General features: G+C 40.4%; 1 protein-coding gene across 6 annotated transcripts in view; it reads left to right on the forward strand.

Annotated features, from left to right (window-relative positions):
• Positions 1 to 24,524, forward strand: part of LOC138194446 (protein MTSS 1-like) — a 51,867-nt gene that overhangs the window by 15,192 nt on the left and 12,151 nt on the right. For 3 of the 6 annotated variants that reach the window (XM_069143188.1, XM_069143193.1, XM_069143192.1), the window contains exons 4-7: positions 17,821 to 17,905; positions 20,224 to 20,315; positions 20,570 to 20,644; positions 21,913 to 21,924. In XM_069143188.1, coding sequence (XP_068999289.1) covers positions 17,821 to 17,905; positions 20,224 to 20,315; positions 20,570 to 20,644; positions 21,913 to 21,924 — 264 coding nt within the window. The remainder of the gene's footprint in view (positions 1 to 17,820; positions 17,906 to 20,223; positions 20,316 to 20,569; positions 20,645 to 21,912; positions 21,925 to 24,524) is intronic. The other 3 variants (XM_069143189.1, XM_069143194.1, XM_069143190.1) reach the window with 1 other exon arrangement.

Below are 24,524 nucleotides of genomic sequence, written 5' to 3' on the forward strand. Positions count from 1 at the left end.
CCGCAGGAATATGTAGCAGCTAATGAAATAATAAGAGAACTTTTGAATTGCATATCTCTGCCATTTTCTTACACATTGCATGTTCAAAAGTAGGTTCATAACAGAATTTCTCACACCACCCAAAGCATAATAGTCTGATCTCAGTTATAAATAACCAGGACTGTGTCACATGTGGGTTTGCAGCTGTTAGGACACTGTCTCTACATGTAGTGTGTGTGTGTGTGTGTGTGTGCGTGTGTGTGTGCGCGCGCGTGTGCATACAGTATATGTGAGTCTGTGCCTGTGTGTATATGTTAATCCCAGTGGCTCTGTCAGCATCTCTAGTGTTCGGTCTGTTTGGACGCGTCTAACTCCGTTGAGATGAAATAGACACCTGCCACAGAGCTAGCATGTAGAAGCCTGTTGTGACCTAAAAAGATGATCCAGCAAACATATTTTTAGTACCGATAATTACTTGAATCCTCTACTCACCTGCGCCCACTGTATGATCGAGATAAATATTCTTTGGAAAGAAGCTTTCTCCGTTGAAAATCACTGTTTCCTTGGACCTAAGAGCCACACATTTTATTGTCCTGATGTAGATATAAAAGTGCCTATCCAGAACTCTTACACACATCCTGTCTGTTTGGAAGAATGCTGGCTGTTATTGTTTTTATTGCTGTCTTGTAGTCTTTATTACAATAATTGCTGTTGTCCAGCTTTACTTCTGTATCCCCCCCATTTGTAGCCCTCTTAGCTGCTTGTACCTGTTTGTAATTTGCATTAATTACAGCAATGCAGCGGGAACTCAGTTTTTCATTAGAACCAGTGGAGACAAGCACACCACCAACCAAACATAAACACCAGTATGTTGACTGGAAGCAGCCCAATATGTCTGAGTAAGCTGCAGCCTTTATGAAACTTTAATGATTGCTGGTCTCTCCTTCAAGGAGACCTGGAGGATTATGGAATAGAAATGCTTGTGTTGTGCTCGGTTGTGCTGAAATACTGGCTGTGGTGTTAAATCTTAAATTAAATCCCAAGGTGAGCTATAATTTTGTCATAATCAAAGGATAATGAACTGGAAGTATTGTGAACACCAAAATTAAGGGTGTTTCAAAAATAATTCCAGTGCTGATTTGACCATCCAAGTCCTCTTCTTGCTCCATGTTTTCCTCTAATTGTCGCAAAGTGGCTGAGCTACATCCACCTGGCCTCTATACTCTGCCTAGCTTCAGCCCATTGTGTAACCTCTCCCATTAACAGCAATGCTGCCCCTCCTTATGGAATAGCTTAGCTCTACTGAGGCCAGTGTGTGCCTACAATGAGTTCATCTCCCAAAAATAACTTTCAATCTAGAGGTGTGCATGTTCTTCCCCTTGAACTATCATTAGTGCATTTCCTGGCCTTTAAAATAACATGGTTGTGAAAGAGTAAATGGACAACTGGTAAACTCCAAAACAGCAGGTACTGTGTAAATTGTTGTTCGGGCTATGTCGCTGTGTTTAGCAGCTATCCAGGGGATATGTGGTTGTAAAGCCCAGATGTCTCCAAAGATTTACCTTCTACGGTTTCCAGTCATCTGCTAATGCACTTGGTGCCTCTGAAAATCCAAGGCAGGAGCTGCCACATCTGTTATCTGTTATCTATGCCTGTCATTACGCATCGATAACATTTACATATCATGACTCATATAACTATCCAGCCTGTCGTAGATTGTTTAAGAATGATTAAAAGCTGCAACAAACGACAGCCTGAGCATGCATGCCACGTCATGCTGACAGTTCACAGGTTGGTAATGTGAAACAGGGGGTTCCTTAAAGTCATAATGGCATTATGGAGGATAGAGGGGTTAGTAATGAGTGTATACATCAACTGGATACTATAGATCTGTTTCAGTCCTCAGGTCTGAATGAGTCTGAGAGGCTCAAACGCTGCACATTAATAATGTTGTATGTCATGCAGAAGACAGGTTGTCTACAAGCATTTGTGTGTGTGTGTGTGTGTGTGTGTGTGTGTGTGTGTGTGTGTGTGTGTGTGTGTGTGTGTGTGTGTGTGTGTGTGTGTGTGATTTTGTGTGATTTTGTGTGTGTATGCATGTCCTGGTTGTTTCTCAATGAGGCTTCTGTTCTCTCTTTCACTCCTTTTTAGTAACACTGGGCCATATAATTACTGTCACAGTCAGCAAACATCCAACCCATTTTACTTAAAGTAAAAAGTGATCCAGTTGACTGGTTGACTTGCTTAACTCTTTAGCTCGTTGCAGAAGTTATTTTACTTAACAGGCTCCAAGACAAAAGTAACATTTAGTTGTAAATGATCGAGGACTGACTGGGTTAGTAATTCACCGAACACGAGACTTTTGTAGAGAAGGCTTTAATCTAATTCCAACTATATTTTACTCATTTCTCTAAGCACGCCCTGTGTGCTCTGCCATGGACAGACCCCCATACAGCTCTGGCCCTTTCCTCTTTACCCCTTTCAGTCCATGCCTTGGCCTCTGTTACAGAGCGGCCTTAGATCCTGAACTAACCCTCTGTCTCAATGCCCTCACTGAGAGGGTTCTGTCCTCTTTTCCAGTCTTAGTCCTGGCTGTGTACATTTCCTGTCCTCTGTCCAGCCCAGTCCTAAATCCCATCCGCTGGATGAGCTCTGTGCCTCTCAATCCATCCTCTGTTCTCTTCTGTTCACCCTGACCCCCATCCTGGGAATCTTACAGATCACTGCAACCAGCAAATAGATCAGTTAATGGGTCAAATACACACTCACGCATAGACTCGCAGACTAATTCAAGCTTGCGCACCGTTGTGTGCACATGCACACATATGCTCACATAGCTCATGGAGAGTTTGAAGTATATACCAGAGACTAAAATGCAGGTATCCGTGCTCCTCTCAGACCCAAGTACAATAGATTTCTCATACTGATTTATGGGGCAAAATCTGTAAATTTGGTTCACAAATTGAACACAGAACATTACAAGGAACTTTCTCTGAAAGGTTTTGTTACAAACATCAGCTTTGGTAGGAATATCTATCTTCTGACAAATTCAGTTAGGCTCCTGATTGCCCTTAGCATGGAGTTAGGGGACGTGCCTGTGAGTCTCGACATTTTATATGTGCAGAACATAAAGGTTAAGACACAAGACCACATCAGGAGAGAGACTGGCGGGTATGTTTTATAGACACAGAAGAAAACACACCTTTGAGTTGAAAGCACCAGAGAATCATCTGGGCACTTGTGTGTGCGTGTGTGTGTGTCCACGTCCACACAAGTGTTTGTGGGTGGAAGCTCTGTTTGCTCTGTTTTTGTTTAAACATAAACCCGGTTAGGCCAGTGAGCTTTGGATTCGGAACATGTGACATGCATGCAAAGCCAAATTCAAAACACATTTATCTGGCAAATGAACTTCAGACTTGTGTCTCCCTATGGCGGTTTGATTGGCATTTATTAAACAAGTTGCTTTCTGACGGAACAAAAAAATGCATTCAATATTATCTTGTATATTTTTATTTTGCATAGTTATCTTGTTTTAGTTTTTTTGCTCTCAAACTTTTTTTTTATGTAAATGTCAACAATTTTTTTTACAACATACAGCGCAAGTTAAGGAAATCAAACAATAACCTAAATGTCAGTAGATCAAGACAGGAAGTAGGTTTTTCTCAGGGCAGTTGTAACCTTGGAGAACCCACTGAGAGACATCTCAATAGAGAACATCCCACATGTCCTTATCGTAATATGATGATTGTCTTGATGTTGGATGAAGTGATGAATACGCCTCTTTTGACTGTTCAAGCGAACTGGTAAGCCGAGGATGTCAATTAAATGGTGGCAGTCCAACCCTCTCAGCAGCGTAGATAAATTAGGCTCCAAATAACCTACTTAAACCTGACCCAAAAGATCCTCAAACATCATTTTAGAAAGTCACTTTGGCTTTTTCTCCCTCGTGTATCTGGTGTGAATGTGAAACCTGACATCGGTGACCTTGTGAAACATTTTCTGTATTGTATCGTTGTCCATGACAAACTCAGAAGTAAAGCACCAGCTTCATGTTGTAACTGCAACACCTGTTAATCCCAGCAGTTTCTTCTCATCTCTTTCTGCTCTCCTCTCACACCAACCGGTCGAAGCAGATGAAGCCCACCTGAGTCTGATTTCTTCATGTTTAAAGCGAAGTTTCCCTCCTCACTGTTGTCAATGCTCGCTCATGTGGGAATTGTTGAATTTTTTTTTAAATATATTATTTTTTGGGGGGCTGGTAACATCTCTTCTCTCTGCTGAGTGTGTTTCCTGGTGAACTGAAGACAGCCAGACTAGTCTGCTTAATGTCTGCATTAGTCTCCTAAAGAAAAACACAAGTACGTGTGCTGTTAACATATTTCGTGTGTGAACGTGTGTGTGTGCTAATTTGTTTCTTTTAAGGCAATTGTGGATGTGTGTACTTTTGTGTCAAGTTCACAGATGTATGTGTTATTGCTGTGTGTGCTAATCTTAGGTTTCTTCTTTAATGGTTAACATTGAACACATTAACAGGAGACCACAGCAGCAGCCAGACTGTGACCCAACACAGCCTGGCTTTGTTCTGTACCTCACACACAGACTCACACTGTGTTTCATACACGTGGTGACGTTGACGCTCAGAGCACCGCCCTTGGTGTGCCCAAATTTTAAAGCGAAGGAAGATGAGTCATAGACTAAATGACATGTTGTGGCTAGAATTCAGAAATTGAACAAAATGGTTATATAATATCTCCAGAGATAAATTGTAACGCATGCCAAGACAATTACAGGTATTAACTTGTTCCTCATTTTCCCTTTGATTACCCTCGTAAGGAGCAAAGTAATTTATGATTACATGTAGCTCTCTATGCCTACATGTCATATCTTTCTGCTTGTTCTTCCTTCTTATTTCTCCCCTTTCCCTTCACTTTCTCTCCTTTACACCTACAACCTCACCACGTGTCCGTGTCCAGGCTGTCGAGGCCAGGTGGACACACAGCCGGTCTGTGACAGCAACACCAGGCCATTTTCTATTTATCATTAGGGACTTTCTCTGGCAGTTAAAACTCCCCTCAAGGACAGAGAGAAACATGGATGCAGGGCAGAGACAGGGGACAGAAAGAGCTAAGTAGTAAGGGGAAATGACAGCATTTATAAATGTGTTTGTGTGCTCAGTGTCCAGTCTTTGATGTATAGTACTTGAAAATAGAGTGCAGCAGCTACACATTTGCATAAACACACAAATATGGTGACACAAAATGCACAGTGGGGTACCATCGTCAGCTCGGTGCTGTATAACTGTGCAGGTGGGCCATCTGTTGTTGCATCGAGCATTAAAGGTGAACTTGGACAAAGTGTGTTTCCTCCTTCAGTCCTCCCCAGTCACAGGGAAAATGTTATACTTTTAGATTAAGATGTGTATATTTAGATATTTAAAAAAGGACCTCATTCTATGTGTTTAATGCAGCATTATTTAGAATAAGTTTACCATTGAGTGTGTGAGATAATATGGCCATTGTGTGGGTTGATAGATGGATAAATGATGGTTAAGTTCAGTCCATTAAAGTTACCCAGTCAGCAGATTGATTCAGTGTCCGAATTGTTCCCTATCGTCCCATAGACACTTCATAAAACCCTGAATGAATGATGTTTTTGTGTGAAGTGTGTGTACTTGAGTAGGTGGATGGATGTGGGGGGGACATCGGGGCGGAGAAAGTCCCCTAACTAGGTCTTTGACAGCATAGGGGCGCTCATCCACATACACAAGCACACACACACACACACACACACACACACACACACACACACACACACACACACACACACACACACACACACACACACACACACACACACACACACATGCAAAGGCTCAGACACACACATGATGGATCTGGTGGTCATTATTGCAAACAAGGCAGTGTTGTGTTGCACTGACAAACAGTTCAGTTTCTACTGTGTCTCTGGTTCAAATTATCACCAGTATCTCGGAGTCGAGGCCTCTCTCTCCGTCTCTCTCCGTCTCTCCCTGTCTCTCTGCGGGGGAAGGAAAGGTCGCAGACACATTCAGAAGGTGAAAAGCTAAACTTTGTAGATATTTTTGATGTCCTGTTGGGTTTTAAGTAAGTGGTATGTTAGGTCCATTGCTTTCATGTGTCTGTTAACAATACGACAGACTCCTGTCTTGTTTGTAACTGGGTTAGGGGGAAACAGGTTCCTCATAAATGAAAAGGAAAGACAGCCCATGTAGATTGTGTTTCAGGGTGGATTACCCTTCCACAGCCAAAGTTTCATCATTTTGTCACACTTTTGAAAGTCACCTTTTAATAAACATCATCTTCCTATTATTGAAGGTCATTATGATATTATTTTCTTAATCACTTTGATGCCTAAACTAATTTGGTGCTTGATCTAATATTAAGTTTTTATCCACAGAGACGCGTTAACATCATGAACTTAACTGTTTGTCATCGATCATGGCGGATAATGACGTTCTTCCCTTTTCTAATATTGTAACTTTTTATCTCATCCAACTGTTGACTTTTCTAAATTCTCATAAAACATTATTAGATATTGATTGTTTAAATTAAATTGTTGATACGATTACTGTATTGTGTTTTGTGTCAACATGGAGTTATATTTGACTATAAATATGGACAGTGTTTTCCTGTCTTCACTTTCTAACGTGCATCATTTCCTCCTGTTTGCAAACAACATCTAATAGAGGGTGAATTTGTTCACAATAACATTTAGACCTGTGTAAAGTATTGTCCTGGCTCAGTAGCAAATGTCCGATCCCAAGTTGACTTTGTCTTTGCAGATATAATTCTGTGTAAAATAGATGATTTAATTGAGCTGTTTGTATTTTGGCAGTAGTATAGGGGAACATCAGTGTAGCATGTATTTAGTATACACTACAGATGCACATTGACTATGTAAATTCACATTGTTGATACATGCACATCAGCACGCCTGCTTTGTCAGCAGATTATTGCTTTACAGTATTACAGCTATTGACAGTAATCTCTACATGGCATTTTGCTGGTGGATGTAGTAAAGTAACATTGAAAGGTGAGTGAAAATAATACAGCTGAATAAATGTTAGATCTTTTTTTTTTTTTTTTTTCTTCAGATGTATACATATTAGAGAATAATGTGAAAATCGTACCAAAACTGCATTATTTCTTCTTTTAGAAAGGCCTTCAAGAATATTGTTGCTTTGCACGGTTCCCTTATGGGTTATTGAGGGTAATCTCTACATGGCATGTTGCTGTGTGAATGGGGTATCGATAGTAATATGCAGTTAAAGTTTTCTCAGACCAGGTGTCTCCTAGGTCTTAAGTTTACCTTCTCCACCCTTCTTACTTGAATTACCAGTTTTTCTCTGTATGATTTACACATGCATGTTGCAACAAAGTTTTCTATTGCTTGTATTTTTTTTAAAAGTTATATTCATTTTATTCTACTGTTGTTGTTTTTTTTGTGCTGGTGATTCAACCAACATCCAACTTGAATATCTGTGTCACACGCGTATGTTCTACCCAGTGTGAGGAATTACTGAGTCACAATCTAAACTTTGACTTCAGTCTTGCGCACAGGTCAAATGTGGCTCAGACCCTGTGACTCGGACGTTAGTTTATTCAGAAATTGCAGTGGGAATATGAACCTCTGTCCTCTTCATTGTCAATTATTAACTGTGGCATCAGACTTTTTGCACGTCCAGTCCAGATGCTGACACCAGACATGGTCTCGTTGGTCCAATACATTCGGAAGAAGACACTCTCGTGTCGATCGGGTGTCATGATTTGATTGTTTTTGCAGTTGCATTTATCATTACCACTGTTTCTCAGTTCTGCATACCATAAATAAGGATGTCACCAGTCAACCAAATGGGGTATGAATTCTATTCATTGGTTGAGGTCCGAGTAAATCCTTTCTGTTTATCTGTCTGTGGAATGTGAGTAAGTCCAGAAAGAAAGATTAGTGAAAAAGTGGGGCACCAAATCCCACAAAAGAGCAAGAGTGGACTCTCTGATAATCTATCCTCTCTCTCTCTTTCCATCTGTGTCTCTTTGTCACTCTCTCGTCATCTCATGACTTATTTAAATCCCCTCCTTGGTGGCTTTAATTGGTCCGATTCTGCTGTTGGTCTGTTCCATGCTGTGCAGGGTATCAGCAAATGAAGCCCAGTTTTGCCAGTTTTATTACAACAACTCGCGTTATTGTGCGTTTTAGATGTTACTAATTTCTACATTTGATGATTGCTGATGAGTAGAAATGAACACAACACAGATTGGGCATTTGCTCGAATACACACTGTGACTATAGATTCAAATCAAGAATTAACCTGAAGGTGCACTTTTGAAGATCAAGTGGTGATCAGATGATATTGCATGTGGAAAACCTAGAAGAAGACTGTAGGACAATACAGGTTTTTTCATTATTAAGACGAGTGATGTTTACATGTGTGAAATATTTCTTACTGTAAGGTCAGTGGAGAGGACATTTGCAAGGATACACCAAAATGCTGTCGTATCATCGTGCACTTTCTCACGGGATGTTTTCTCCTTCTCTTTGAGCATTTATTTTGGTCTCCAATTTGACCGCTCCTTGAACTAGTCCACTGCTTATTGACTGGATTAAGTGAGGCACCGTGTTAACATTATGCTACTACTTTCACAGAGACGTCAGAGACAGTGGACGAAGACACTACAAGCAGGGGAAAAAACGAGAAAACCAAACAGAAAGATTGGAGTATACTGTAGAGATCAAGATCAGCTTAAAAGATGAAATCAAAAGGAATACAGAAGAAGGCATGACCTACATTTGCATTTCGATCTGCACCCCAAGCCATCACGCAGTAATTACATCTCACTGTGAGAGTACAGTAAACCAGTTAGCATAAATTTACATATGAAGTCTGCCTGGAGAGGATTTGATAGCAGGATATTCTTGTCAATAGACCACCCTTGTAAATTTCCCATGCACCCCTCTTGTACAGCTTGTAATAGAGACCACAGTATTAAGACTGTCCTCTTCTTCTTAACAGTTGACTGTAACCCGTAGACATCTGTAATCCTCTGTAGTGCAGCTCTGAGAGGCCTGTAATCAAACCATCATCATTTAGTTCTCGTTTGGGGAACTTTTTTGCTTCATTGTTGTCTTCAGCAAGCGAAGCGGTTGCCCAGTTGGATTTAGGTCAAGCGACTGACTCGTCTCATCTAGAATATGCAGCTGTTTGAAACAAAAAACACATTGCGGTAGTTTTATGTTTATGATGATTGTTCCGAAAATGCAGGTCTATATGTATAAAATGTCTTGAGTATACTTTATGACTGCACTGTGGGTACTTAATGTAGTCTAATAAGCAAACTTAAACCCATAATTTCACTTTTTAAATCAATTTTTGCTTAACAGCTGTTACTTAACATGTATTCTACAAATAGAACTAGTGTTTTCTCTGTAAATAAGGACGGCATGCGCAACAATCCTGCTAGATGAGAAATAACCCACATAACACCTGACAGAAATTGACAGGAAAAAAGATAGCAGCGTTTACTAGGCTAGAGCCATGCATTCTTGCTTTCTTAATTGGTTCCCATCCATTGCTTTAGTATCCATTCATAACATTGTACTGTGAGACAGGAGTAGTGAAAGGGGAGGAAGGTGGAGATACAGTACCTTTAGAAGCATTCAAATAAGAAAGAGAGACACATAGAATTGGTACATTTCTCAGCTATCTTTTCTCGTTAATCTGCAGCTTCGAGAGCTCGTTAGCAGTCACGCTGCAGAACCACACAACGGCGGCATACTGTCACACTCCAATTGCTCCTATTTGTCATCTACACTCCGGCCGCTCGTCTTTATCTTTGGCTTTCTTCACTCCTTCACATCCATGTCTGTAGCACCAAAAACGTAATGTACAGTGTATCTTTTTTCCTGTCTTCTATTTTCTTTTCAGCCCTCCTCTGTAAAAGGACAAATGTTCAAATTTTTGCACTGCATTCATTAGTATTCAGGCTGCAGCACAGCCGTGGCACACTGACACACTTACTGATACCAGCCTCTGCTCTGTTTAGTGTATATCTGTGCAAAGGTCGAAACATCACCCCCTAAATCATCACTGCATCCTTTATTCGGCTCCCGCACTGATGGTGAGATGACAGAATAGAGGGAAGGTAGGAAGAAGTGGGAAGACAGAAAAAGTAAAGCAAGGTGCAGTATGAGGGGAAAAAAACATAATTAGGGCAGAAAGGGAGAGGAAAGTAGAACCACTGACAGAACAGAGAGGAGTGGAGATTGGACAAGATACCGCCTTCAGCAGAGGACAGTAATGTAAAGGAGAGACGGGTAATGGGAGTCTCATGCATTACTATTCAGCATGCATTCCACTGCATTGCAGTGGCACACTGACATACATTCAGTTCACACAAGGTATCTTCTGGTTTCTTTTGAAGGACGCAGATTCTGAATATCGTTGTAGAATTGTTTGTCAGTCGTTAAATAAAGAACAATTTTGGCCCATTGCCATGTCGATGGAGAATGTCGCTAACCTATACATTCAGCTGTCCTTCACTAAAGAGACTCAGAGGTCAGCCTGCAGTTGTTTTGGTGCCTCATCAGATTATGAAGCACTGACAAGCAGCATCATGGGTTTAATCTGGTTTATGATCTGTGATTGATACTCTCATCTCTTTTACCCTCCTGTTAGCTTTCAGTGGATATGGAGTTACGTTGTTAAAGAGAGGGCTGTTAAAATGCATACTTCTTTGCAGTTTATTGTCATTGTCATTATAGAAGTGCTTTAATGATCTACTGTACATTCATTATGGAAGGGTAAGGGCCAAGCGTGGAAAAAATTGTTGTCCTGGTAATTGTGCTGATGATGACAACAACTCGGTAGTTTTTTTTTTTTATGGCCAATCTTTATCAGCACATTTTATTCTGAATGTTTTAGTTTTCACTTAACTCCACACTACCTAAATAATACCAAAAAGCAGACGTTTAACTGATTGCTACAACAACACAGATATTTTGAAAAACAAAGTCAACTGAGATTTCCACTTAAATTTTGGGACCTTCATAAACACTAAAAAGCTAAATCAATTTGAAGAGGACCAGTAACATCTTATATCAATATCTGTATTTCAAGGGCAAAGCTTATACATCAACTCCAGTATGTCCCAGTACACAAACCCTCTTTTTCATCTTTAGTTCTGTTACTGAACAGGTTCATAATGCACTTAAATCATTTTTACAGTATCTGAAAATAGTCCTATTTATTTCCCCTCATCCCCTCGTCCTCCTCCTCCTCTTCCTCCTCTTCCTCTCTGTCCTCCCCATCTCCTGTCTTTGCATGACAGCTGTTGGGAACTGTAGTCAGACAGTCCAAAGTTTGTCTGTGTCAGTACTCATCACACTACAGCAGGTGTGTGTGTGTGTGTGTGTGTGTGTGTGCGTGTGCGTGTGCGTGTGCGTAGCACAAGACAGACAAGCTGACTTTCTGTCAGCAGCTATTGATGAATTAAGAGGTGAGCGTGGTTCCCAAGGAGGCCGGGCCAACTAATAGAACGGACTATTAAAAGCCCTTGACCTTGAAGATGCTAACTGACATCCATGCATCTCACCTTACTTTACCCCTGTACCTAGTAGGAATAATATAGTGTATTTATCAAACAAGTCATTAATTGATCGATTAATTCATTCGTGCATTGTTTTTCGTGTAGCTCCCTTGATTCCCAGATTCATTACACCTCTCACAACCAGCCACTTAGATTTAATTTTCGAGAAAAATGTCATTGGACTCTAACAGAAGGCTTCCTGACTGACAGAGTAGACAAATAAATCAGTGAATGAAATGCTACCCTCTATCTGTACTATGTGGGTGGCTCCATCTGGGCATGCCAACTGCTCAGCTTGGACTGTATGTGTCTGTGTGGGGGTGGGGGAGTGTGTGTGTGTGTGTGTGTGTGTGTGTGTGTGTGTGTGTGCGTGTGCGTGTGCGCACGCGCGCGTGCGTCAGGATTCATGTCTTTTTTACACTGTAAAACATTGTAAATGTTGTGACTATTACAGAATAAACAGAATTATAAAGTTAAGAAGAGTGAAACCAGTTGTTCTGTTTTAAATCTTTCAGTCTTTTTCTGTTGTCATCAATGAGTATACAATAGTGATTTTTCAAAATGCCAGCTATGCCTACTGAATTTCCTGCACCAAGATGATCATAAATACGCGTGACTTCCAGCAGTATTGTTTAGTCCACTGTCTAAAACCTGAGGCAGCAAAACGTCTTCTTAACATCATTACTACATAGCAGGGAGCTATGCAGACTTACATAATCCTTCTTTTTTTTTTTTTAAATCACTCATCTTTAGGTGTGAAAAGCACCAGCTTTGTTTGACAGAAAGACCAACATGAAGAGGAAAAGATGTTTTCAGATTTAGATGGCTTCATGTGGTTGGTGTTTTCTCCAGCCCTCTAATTAGCTAGTGAAAAGATCGCCTTACCTCTGTCCAGCTGGGAGAGTATGTGTGCGTGTGCGCGCGCGTGTGTGTGTGTGTGTGTGTGTGTGTGTGTGTGTGTGTGTGTGTGTGCGTGTGTGTGTGCGTGCGCGTGCGTGCGTGCGTGTGTGTGTGTATACAGCTGGATAGTCCCCAGTCTCTTATCAGTGTAACCACTGGCCTGTGGTTAACAGCAGCCATCTGGTGCCCATGCACAAAGTTGTTTTTAGTGATCTGATTTACATTTCAAAACTACCCCGCCACACACTCTCTTTCTTTATATTTGTTTTTTCTAATATGCTTCCTTCTATCTCCTGTTTTTTTCATACACATGTAGAAAGAGGCTTTCTTAACATTCACGTCATTGGTCATTCCCTCACTTCCCTCCTTACTTATACTTGTATACAATAATTGTCCCTTCATATCTGCTTTCCCTTCTTCCTCTAATGGCCAGCTGACATTTTTTATGTATCTTAGTTGTTGTTACTGTTATGTATTGTTCTGTTCATTTACATTTGCTTTTTATAGTTTACTGTTTACACATGATTTTATTAATTTATTACTGATTTGGCTTATATTGTAAGTGTTTTTTGTCTTTAAAAATAGGTCTACCTATGAATTATTGGGCAAATGAAGCACTTGTATTTTAGATTTAGATTTTAACAGCAGGTATAAGCTGCTGGCTGATAGCAGAGATTCATACCATATCATATGGCTTCCTGCTGTATTGATGAAGATAATATTGATGCTTTCAGATTACATCAAATTGTGTCACATTCCACCAACAACCTAAAATTTAATCCTGTTGTATAAATACAAAGGAGATAACTTTGTCCTTCCACCTTTATTTAATCCCATGGAGAGGATGAGTTACATAGCCGGTGGCCTCTGGGACAATTGTCTCGTAAGTATATCTGGAAAATAAGTTTTAGGAAAGATTAGTCTATCAAAAATAGACGGTGATCGTACTCAGGAGATGTTTTGTTATTGGTGTATAAAGGCTCAACATTATAAGAAGCTCGTCGTAAAACACTTTAAATTGAAGGGTGTCTTTTTACAATATATTTATAATACATTTACACATAAAGCTTTTAATTCACTAACCTTTTAAAGACCTCTCTTTACAATGCAATCTGACAAAGTGCAAAAAAAACGCACAGGCAGACACACTCTGTGTCAGCACAGTGTGACATTCCAAGGAACAGTCTGGAAGGGGGTTGAGGACAGAGATGGTCTTGGCAACTCGACATCAAATTGCCATACAAACTCCAACACACACACACACACACACACACACACACACACACACACACACACACACACACACACACACACACACACAGAAAACTATCACCCCTGTCACAAATGTCCCCATGGGCTCGTGAGACTATCTCACACAGAAAGCTGAAATATCAGAGACCAATAGACAAATCTTTGTAAGGAATAGTTGATAAGTAGAAGTTACTTATTTTTTTACAAATTGACCATCACAAAGAAAATGTAATTTTATTTTGTGTTTAGAACTCCTTTTAATGACGTGAATAAAATTGTTTGAATGAGTATGCTCCCACCAGCTGTATTAGATACATGGAGTTGCAAGACAATCCATTGACTTTCCACTGTTTCCTTTCCACAGACATTTTTGACTGGCAACCTCTTTTGAAAAGCCAACGAAATTACGCACTAGCATAATTAACGTTAAACATTGAAACATTCTGTTGCTAAATTTACTTTTTTGTTTCTTTTGAAGTTGCTAAAACTGCCCACTTGTGCACTCCATTCATAAAAAAGGTGTCAGTTCAGTATGGTCGCCACACAGATGCACCAAAGACGCACTCATTTGTGTGTTTTTGATTGGTTAAGTTGGTGTTGCAGGGATAATTACAAGCCTCCAAAACAACCATGTTACAAAGCAGCTATTTCTATTGACAGCCAGCTATGCCACTACACACACACACACACACACACACACACACACAAGTGGTCTGGCCTGGTAGGGAGGCAGTTGAAGCTTGCTGTGTGTGTGCGTGTGTCTGTCTGTCTGTCTGTCTGTCTGTGTGTGTGTGTGTGTGTGTGTGTGTGTGTGTGTGTGTGTGTGTGTGTGTGTCTCTCTCTGTGTGTGTGTCTGTCTGTGTGTGTCTGTCTGTGTGTGTCGCAGACAACTGGAGCTGCCAATGCAGATATTTCTATCCAGAGATCACTCGGCGCTAGACAGAGTAGACGATGTGTTATGTGTTAGCAGCCACTTCATCCTGAGAGCAACAAAACAATCATCCACATATAGGAAAAGTCTGCATGAGAGCTACTTTTAACCAGCATCTCAACCCTCAACGCTTTGCCTAAATGCAGGGAATGTGTGAGCTCATAATAGGCAACTAGTTTAAATTAGTATCATGATTTAATGTGAATATTTTTAACAATGCAATGCAACAATTTAGCAAAAGCAGCCAAAATAAAGTATAAAGCAATCATGCATTTCTACAACGTGTCATGTGTCCCAAAAAAGTGTCAGTCACTTTACACATTGCAGAAAACAAAGGTCCTAACCCAGGAAATATACTGGAGCCCAAGTCAGCTTGTAGCAGGTACAGAGAATGCACACACAGATTGTACAGAGTTTCCATGGTAACTCTGCAGACAAGGCAGAGGCCACACTGACTAGCTACCTGCTGTGAGAGGGAGAAACAGTGGTAGAAAGATGAGATGCTGCTTTCTCCCTCGGTATTTTAACGTAACAAGATGCATTTATCATGTCACAATGGTCTAAACGCTTTTAGTAGCAAGGCTCAGTTATCTTCACCAACTTATTCTCATGACATGGGAGGATTTATTTTGCCATACGCACATCGTGAGCAGTGTTAACATCTGGTGGCATCTTTAATGCACCTCTCTTGTGTGTTAGCAGTAGTATGTTTCAACACCTGACCCTTTGAAAGGACAAGTGTTATTCAGTGAAAATCTACAAATAAAGATGGAGTTATTGCCATAATCCCACAAAAACTGACTTGAGTTTATGGTAGGTAGAGTGTAATGTTTTTGTGCACTTGTTCATGCATCCAAGAGCAGATTTTGGTTCTCTTGTATGCCTCGTATCAAATCCAAGAACGTGGGTGGGGTTCTGGCAAACGAATAATCAGCTGAAACCAAACTCTTCCCTTGGCAGCACGGGCCAGAACTCTACAGTAACTTCGTCATGAAAAATAAACTCTGTATGGCCTCTCTGTGGCAGCGTGACATCTATCAGCCACGCCCTCTAGAATAACAAGCAGTCACAGTGAAGCAGAGGTGGGCAGATGGATGGATGGATATGATGACTAAACAAGTCAACACAGGAATGAATGAGCGTTATGGTATTGTATAACAGAAAGGTCCTTTATGGCATGTAATGGCCACACCCTCTGCAATAAGAAGCACATGGAAAATGCGAATGGATGAATCGGGGGGGGAAAAAAATGGGTTAATAATGAGCTCGGTGGGACTGACAGTAAATTATACTTAGTTGAAAGGTTTGACAAAGTTGGAATTTGCCATCGATAATTGTTTAATACAGTCACCCGGTATGTCTGTGTTACAGTCGGGCAAAACACAGAGATAACAGATCTCTTCGAAGAGCAGGCCAGATGCAGATTGTCTGAAAAACCGGTTTGTTGACTAAATGTTGGCTTCAAATCCTGCAGCAACTGCGATTACTACTTCTATTGCTGCTACTACTTCGGTTTTAGTTTGTGTGTCAGAGATACTCTGTGCCTGTTGTTTCAGTTAGGAAAACAATTGCACAGTGGAAAAATGTATATAAATTGTATTGTTTTGCTTATTTTACGACTCGGACACCATTCGGAACTTAACCTGCTTTAATTTAAGGATTCGCACACTTTCAAACATTCAAAAATCCAGCAGAAATGTCCTTAACGCTGTGAGTGAGTGACAGCTCTGTGTGTGTGTGCGCGTGTGTGTGTGTGTGTGTGTGTGTGTGTGTGTGTGTGTGTGCGTGTGCGTGCGTGTGTGTGTGTCTCTCTCGGCATGCAGCGAGGACTGTGCTGACAGCAGAATGGCTCGCTCTGTTGGAGAGGATTCACACTTCACATCAGATTATCACGCGGACACGCACACCGAACCGTGCACACGCAAACGGGAGAGCTTCGCTCTGTTTCTGACACGCAGAACAGAATGTCACAATAACTCCACACAGTTTCCTACAAGATCTCTCCGCCCGCCCCCACCTTCTCTCCATCACGCACACAGCAACACACGCAGACGTAGACATGCACACAGTCGTCCCACAGAGAGGCCGGCGAGTCATACTGAGCAGCCACACAATGGTTCTGTCAATCAGCGTCACGTCCCTGCTTAGCCGTCCAGCCCGAGGCCCTCCAGTGGACAGCCAGTTAGCCCGCGTGAAGGAAACTGACATTGGCCCCGAGCACAGTCACTTGGCTCCAGCTCCAACCTCCCATCACTTCTCTTGACCTGAATATGTGCAATTCGTAGCTCATTGTTTCCCCACTGTTTCTGACAGTTTTCTGAGGCCGTGCAGAGAGGTTTAGTTCAGTGAGGGCATGTTAATGATGTTTCTTTCAGAAAGTTCTGCAGGCGTTTTTTTGTTTTTTTTTGGCAGTGGTGAAGTCACCTCCAGTCCAGTGTGAAGTTAAATTCGTAATAGCATCAGCTGTCTACCGTGCTTCAATATAACTGACAAATTGCTTTCCATTTAGTTTTGCAACCGACAGGAGGGACAATGAATTTCAGTCAATGGAGTTCAGTTGCATCTTTTCACACAGAAAATGAATGAGTTGGAACTTTAGATTTAAATGTTTCAAAGGCTCATGTCTATATTTTAGTTGTGTGCTAGAGGATTTGCCCAAGTTACCTGTATGATTAGAGATCCTGCTAAATGATGCAGCTGCCAGTCCTGAAATAATAGTAATGTGACGGCAAGCAAACTATGTCACAAAATATGAAACTCTTTGATTCCTGTTTATTTGAGAGTTAATACCAAAAAATAGACATGGTGGTTTATGAGAATAAGTGGACTTCTCTGTTGATTTTCACTTTTACAGACATCGTTGTTACAAAGCCTACATTTAAAAAATTAGACTCTGAATAACAATATGGAATCTCTGCCTCCCGTCTTCCCTTGTGAATGTCTTGCTTCCAGCCCTATCCTGCTGTTTTAGTACTCTCATAGTGCTCGGAAATATTTTCAGTATTTCAACCACTGAATATTTTCTGCATGTCATGTCCTTCTCTGGTTATTATATCCTATCGGGTTATATAATTTAATATGAATGATTGTAGCAATGATCACGTTAAATATTTTGTCTTTTTTTTTTGTGTCTTCCAGGTGGCACCAGAGATATTGGATCAGCATTGACAAGGATGTGCATGAGACATCGCAGCATAGAGGCTAAGCTCAAGCAGTTCTCCATGTAAGTAATATTACACACACGGCCTGTTTTACTAAACGTTTGCGTGTGTAAAATCACGCGCAATCTCCTCACCACCCGCAAACAGATGTCCAGGCAGATGTACCAACGACGTGCAGTGAGGATTGTGTCTTTCAAATGTGCAATTTAACACACGTTGTCCATTTTGCGTGTTTGCCCGCATGCGTACATGTAATGTTGGGCGTTTCTGCCTGAAGGTACAAAATACTGGGAGGGAACATGCAAATACATACGTTTAGCACCCGCAACGATACTTACTAAACCTGAAAGTAGAAACTGGAGAAGTGATTGTTGTGTGTTTTAGTATGACTGAAAGGAACATATTAATCAGTTACGCAAATCTGGAGAGAGGACTGCTCTTATTGTGGTGAGAAGGAGACGCAGGAAAGCAAAGAATACGTAGAGAACGTGGTTTTACACCCTTGGAAACATGTTTGAGATGTCGGAGAGAAAACTTATTCAGACATATTGTTTGTCCAGCGATGACATTTCGGAGTTATTGAATGAACTGAATGAGGTTTGACAGCCAACAACAAGGAGGAGCCACAAAATACCAGCAATTAAAAAAAACCTGTCACGACTCAGCATTTTCCTGCCTCTGGGTCGTTCCAGCGTATCGCTGCTTGGACGTCCCACCAGTCCTGTTATTCAGGTGTGCCGTCACAGGTCCTGATTGTGTCCTTCAGCTTTCACAGGTTCATAAGGTTCAAGAGCATTCGCGAGACACTGAATGAAAAGTCACCTGCTCATCACAGAAAGATCTGGACCTGTTGATCGGTGTTTGTCAGAGGATCTCATCCACCGTCCCTCCTGTTTTATCTGCTGACTTTTTTGGGGGTTTTCCCACAGTATTGACTTCCTTGCCAATAATCTTCTATAAAGCATTTTATTCTTCTATTTCTATTTCTATTTCTTCATTTCAATGGGATCCGACTTCCTTTTCCTGTTGCGGTCGCTGTTTTCCATTGCTGGAATCACTTTAACGCACGCAAACTCCTCATTTAAATACAGCGATTTGCACCTAATATGAGTGACGCAAATACTCTTAGTAAGTCATCTGCAAAACGGATGCAAAATAAATGTACAAACTTTTGGAAGGAACACGCAGTTTAACACACTTTATTTGAGATCTTAGTAAATCAGGCCCTTAGAGTTTTTCTTTTCCTCAGATCTTCTCAACCATATTTCTATTTACATTTACCAACCACACTCAAACCCTGCTACTTTTAAGTGGTGCAGCATTTGATTATAATGTAATTTTCTAGTTCTGATCAAGTTTGTCAAACTTTCAAAAAGAAACACATTTTCATATGTTGCAGGGTTTCCCATAGTAGTAACTCACAGTTAATGAACTTTGACCCAAACTGTTCTCCAAGCAGTGCAACCCCAATAAAACGGTTTGCATTTGAATTATTACCTCGCCATATTTTGACGTTTGGTGAAAATGCCCCGAGTCATGGAATGCTGGGAAAGAGACGATTTGTCTGGCAGCACATGCATCTTATAGTGTCTCAGTGAAGACGCGCGCGCACACACACACACACACACACACACACACACACACACACACACACACACACATACCGCACCACACCACACAGACACCACACAGACAAGGGGCTCTCTAATTTCAGTTGGCATTTCAGTAGAGATTCCACTTGGATCTCCATAGCAGGGGCTGTACACAGGGGGGCTATGATCACCAGCCACCCACTGACACACACACTTTGTAGAGATGTCTGCAAGCGGGAGAGAAGTCTAATTTTGGTTTTGTGCGCTAGGACTGCAGCTGTCCAGCTCTCGCACTCAGCCTCTTAAACACACTCCCAAATACATCTTGGAAGACGGGCACAGTTGGGTAATGATTGACAGACATAACTGCACAATCTTCTTACTTCCTCTTGTGACGCACATTCAGACACGGGCTGTCTCTTTTCTCACAGTCTGTGTTTTTCTCCCTCGCTGTCTGCCTGTTAACGATTGACACGAGATTATACAGCATACAAACACAAAGACAAACCAGACCTGCTTGTTTTGAAGTCTGACAGTCTGTCTGCTACTTTAATTGGGTGACAGATAAACTGTTGCACTGTGTTAAAATTGCTGTATTTCCAACAGTTTTTTTGTTTTTTAATTGATCTACTCTATCTACTCTAATTAAAGCTAAGACTTGGCCCTTTAATATCATATCTGCTGAAGCACAGAGCCTGAAGAACTAAAATGTCCAAAAACTTACTGTAAATTGTTTAATTGATCAGGCTGACCTCAGATCAGAAGTGACTAACCTGCTGTTTTCACAGGGGCTTCCTGGAGGGTCTGATCAACCCTCTACAAGAACAGATGGAGGAGTGGAAAAGAGGAGTCAACACTTTGGACAAGGACCATGCTAAAGGTGGGATGAGCAAAAATAATCACATGGAAGAACTTTCAAGATATGTTAGGTTTCCGTGCTCTTATTTTATCAGCTGTATTCATATCGTATACGACCCAAACATTTAACAAGAAATTATGACTTCAAAGAAAGTGTGATAATCAGGTTGTCATACTATTTTAGTTTGTTCCTCTCCCACAGCATATTACTAAGTATATTAAAAACGGTACCTTTACACTGTTAGTTGACCTGTTTTCCTTGTCCATTTGATTCAGAGTACAAAAGAGCTCGTCAGGAAATTAAGAAGAAGTCCTCGGACACACTGAAACTTCAGAAGAAAGCAAAGAAAGGTGCGACAAAATAATTTCTTTTTAAAGTAAAACTAGGGTGAATTAACTAATATAACAATACCAGATGAAAGTAATCTGTTATTGATGAAGACATTTTTTTTTTACAAATTAATACGAATAACCAAGCTAAGGAAGCTTTCAATTTTAATTTTTTATTCTAGTCACACTAAAAGATTAGCTATATAAATATTTATTTGAATCCCGATCATGTAAAGGTCGGCTTCTTGAAATTCAGTCAGTGCTTTTCCCGTAGATAAAATATGTCACCAGCCAGACCGAAGACATTTGGAGTTTTCATTAACTTCTAGGTGAATCTTGCAGTCATCTGACTTTTTGGATGCCCACATGCCTAAGTTAGAAATATTTTGTCTGCTTGCTGTGCCAAGTAGTGTACAAGTAGGACAGAAAGAAAACGCAACAACCCATCTCCTGGTAAATTACTCCAGTTGGACTGTTAACTTGAACATTGTACATGGGTTTTGATTTCAGTTTTGTTTGATATTTATCTATAAAAACCCAAATTCAGTACTGAAGGAAAAAAAATCTGCTTATTAATATCCAACAGCATGCTTTTAGAAGGTTCTGCTGAAGAAACAACTTGTGAAGACATTTTTTTTAAAATTTTATTTCAAATAGATAAATGGGAAAAGGTCCAAATTGTGTATATATATATATATAGATTTTTCATTAGACTGCTGTGATTTGTACAGAAGAAGTTTGTCCTTGCTGATTAAGTTGTGCAACTCTGGTAAAGCTAAACATTACCTTACTTGGTAAACACTCTGAGAGGACGGGGGCTTTTTTTCATCTGCAGTTCCCTTGGCTCAGGATTTACATACACATTCATCTGCCTAGAGACCACTACCCCACACAAAAAATGGAATTAGTTGACTATTCATTACATTTTTAAATATTTAATGTTTGTTGCATCAACATGTGAGCACACAAGAGATATCAGATCACATCAACTTTAATTGTGCACCAAGGTGTACCTAAATATGTACACTATCTGTCTAAGTATTGTCTGATGCTGCCAGTGGAAAACACTTTGATAATGGTATTACTTTGATAATGACATATTGGTGGATTATTTTGTCTTTACGTGTTTCTGAGATTCCTATATTGCTTACACAGGCATCCAGACACACAAAGCTGCACATTTCTGTGATGGATTCGTGTTTAGCACTTCTTTAGTTGACTTGGATCTTTTTCCTCTCCTTGTCCCCATGTGGTTCTGATATCATCCTTCACCTTATGCTGCACTGCAGCCGATAATCTCGGTAAGTCAGTTTGTGGAATAGACACACTGTCTAGATTGTTGCTTACACTATAATGCTCAACCAATCGTCTTGGTTGCATTGTGAAAGATTTCATACTTAATTTTCTTCCACAGATATGGCAACTCTTGTCTGGTTGCTATAGCATGTTGGCTCATAAAGATATATAGTCCGTGAACCTGTGGTCCCTATGTTTTTACTTCACGGTACAGAAACCCAGGGTCCATCCTTTTTTACTGTGGCCTCCTTTACCGTCTCGCCTTTGTTTTTTTTTATGATCATTCACATTCACTGGTTGTAGTTCTGGGTTAGAGGCGCCATGTTGGTAAGAATATTAAGTAAAGAAGTGGTTTTGTAACTAAACAGAGTTGCAGCTCGGCAGGTGACCCTGGGCTCCGACACACTCAAGGGTTCCATTAGAAAATTACAGATCATAATAATAACATGCTGTGGTTTAAAGTAAAATGAGGAGATAATGTTTATGGGAGCAAAGGAGGTGAAGTAAAGTTCTCAGCTGACTTTTGATCACCTGGGTCCAAACAGGTCCCGTGTGTGGTGTTAGATCAAGTTGTACAACGTTTCTTTTTGTTTATCAGCTCTACGGTCTTGACTGTGGTCCATGCCAGCAATTTTCCGCTCTGTTGCTCTGCACACAAACACTGTGTCTCATCCTCAATAAGCCACCTATTCACAAAACCAATAAAAGAAAGTGTTGCCAGAAAGAAACGTAACTTTGGAAAATCTTGATGCTTTAAAAGATGTTCTCTTTTGTTTTTTTTTAATCTGTCCGCACTGTAGAATTGCTAATGAAAAACGATAAAAGCAGATAATTAATGAATCCAAACTTCGGATTTACTTACTTTTATATGCATTTTTCAAACAGTCAACGTTTTTTTTTCCCACAGTGCACATACAGCAACCTGTGCAACATGATAAACTACAGGATTATACCTCTTACTGGAGTACTGTTGTACTGTTTCTGACAAGGAAGAAAGAACAAGATCTAACGGCCATTATCTCACATAAACTACACAAAGTTGTTTAGCAGCCTTCTTTCATTAAAGTATTTTTTTTAGATTCCCCCAGTAATGTGAGCGAGGATAACTTTTTTTTCTCCAACTGCACCTGGCTCTTAGCAAATACACAAATATTTAAATCAAAGTTAGACATAGACTATTAGATTCAGTCACACTACTTGAAAGAGGAGCACTCCACCATCTGTCTGCTTGTGTTGGCGAGTCCATATATGAGGTTTTGATACGTGTCTTGTGAGGGTGTTTTTCTGACCCGAAACCCTGGCCGCGCTAAGAAACAGCCTGTGACTGCAACCTAATGTAATCATTGGCCATGTAAAAGCTGGAGCAGTTAATCTCATTTGTGTGCGCACATGCATCTGCGTGTGCGCAGACTTTGGGCCATTTTAACCCCCTCAGTCAAAACGCTCAAAACAACTCTTGAATACAGCTAAAGTACAATTCTCAAGTCTTCAGGTAGGTCTTGTGTTTTTAACCTCAAACCTTTGCTTCATTATATTGCTAATAAATGACAAATTTGATCTCATTTGCTTAACATCTGCAGTACAGCATTGTGTGTACAATCACATTATTAATCTTTGTCACAGTCACATCAAAGCACTTCTCCTCCTTAATGCTCCAAGTGCTGTGGATTATTGAATTAGCTAACTGGTGACATTTACTAAGAAATCTTGACGATGAATTAACTGGAAAGGTCCACTGGTGGATGTTAGGTGCTTTAGTGTTGCCATATTTTGGAGATTAGTCTGTCAGGATGATACTCAAACTGGACTTTTACAGTATGTTAGCACTTTTCATCCTGGTGTAAAACTGTAAGGCTGTAATATACTCAGCCTCAATCTAAAAAAAAAAAAAATCTATTTATAGTATATGTCACAGAAACTAGGTGCCTCTAACTGAACACTGAGTATGGTGGTGAAATATGTTGTAGCATGGATTTGTTTACAGAGCAGACAGTGACCACAAGTCTTCAATGAACCTCAGTGTTTGTTTGGGGTTGAAGAGAAAGGAAAAGCAGCAATCAGGACCTTGTCATTCACATACTTGCACAGATGCAGAAGTTACAGCGCAGGGACTGGGAATGTGGACAAACCAAGAAACAACCCATAGTAGGGACAAAGTTGTAACATAACAGAAACATTGGTTCAGAACTAACAACCTCTTTGCTCACCACAATTTGAAATTTCATACCAGGATGTGCCTGCATTGCTTTCACACACTTGTGTGTCCCTGTATTTTTGTGTAACCCTCTCCGTCCCTGCAATTACGTCTTTGACGTCAGCTTTAATGTCTGTCTCGACGTGATTAAGAAATGAATATATCAGAAATATGTTTCAGCCTGTGTCCGCTCAGTTGAAAGTAGTTCATAATATTTACCTTTTTATGATTACTTTTCACATGAGCGCCAAAAGTTTTTTCTTGCATTTGTAATAAGATTAAAAATATCTTCATGCCATTCAATGAGTGAAAAATATGTTGCTTCTTAATAAGTCAACCGTCAACAAAAGTAGAAGTAGAGTCACCACTGAGCACTACTAAAGCTACTCACGAGCACTACAAAAACGGCAA

Source organism: Embiotoca jacksoni, unplaced genomic scaffold (assembly GCF_022577435.1).
Source record: "Embiotoca jacksoni isolate LCO1_2020_lvr unplaced genomic scaffold, fEmbJac1.0.p SCAF_11, whole genome shotgun sequence".
Lineage (NCBI taxonomy): Eukaryota > Metazoa > Chordata > Actinopteri > Embiotocidae > Embiotoca > Embiotoca jacksoni.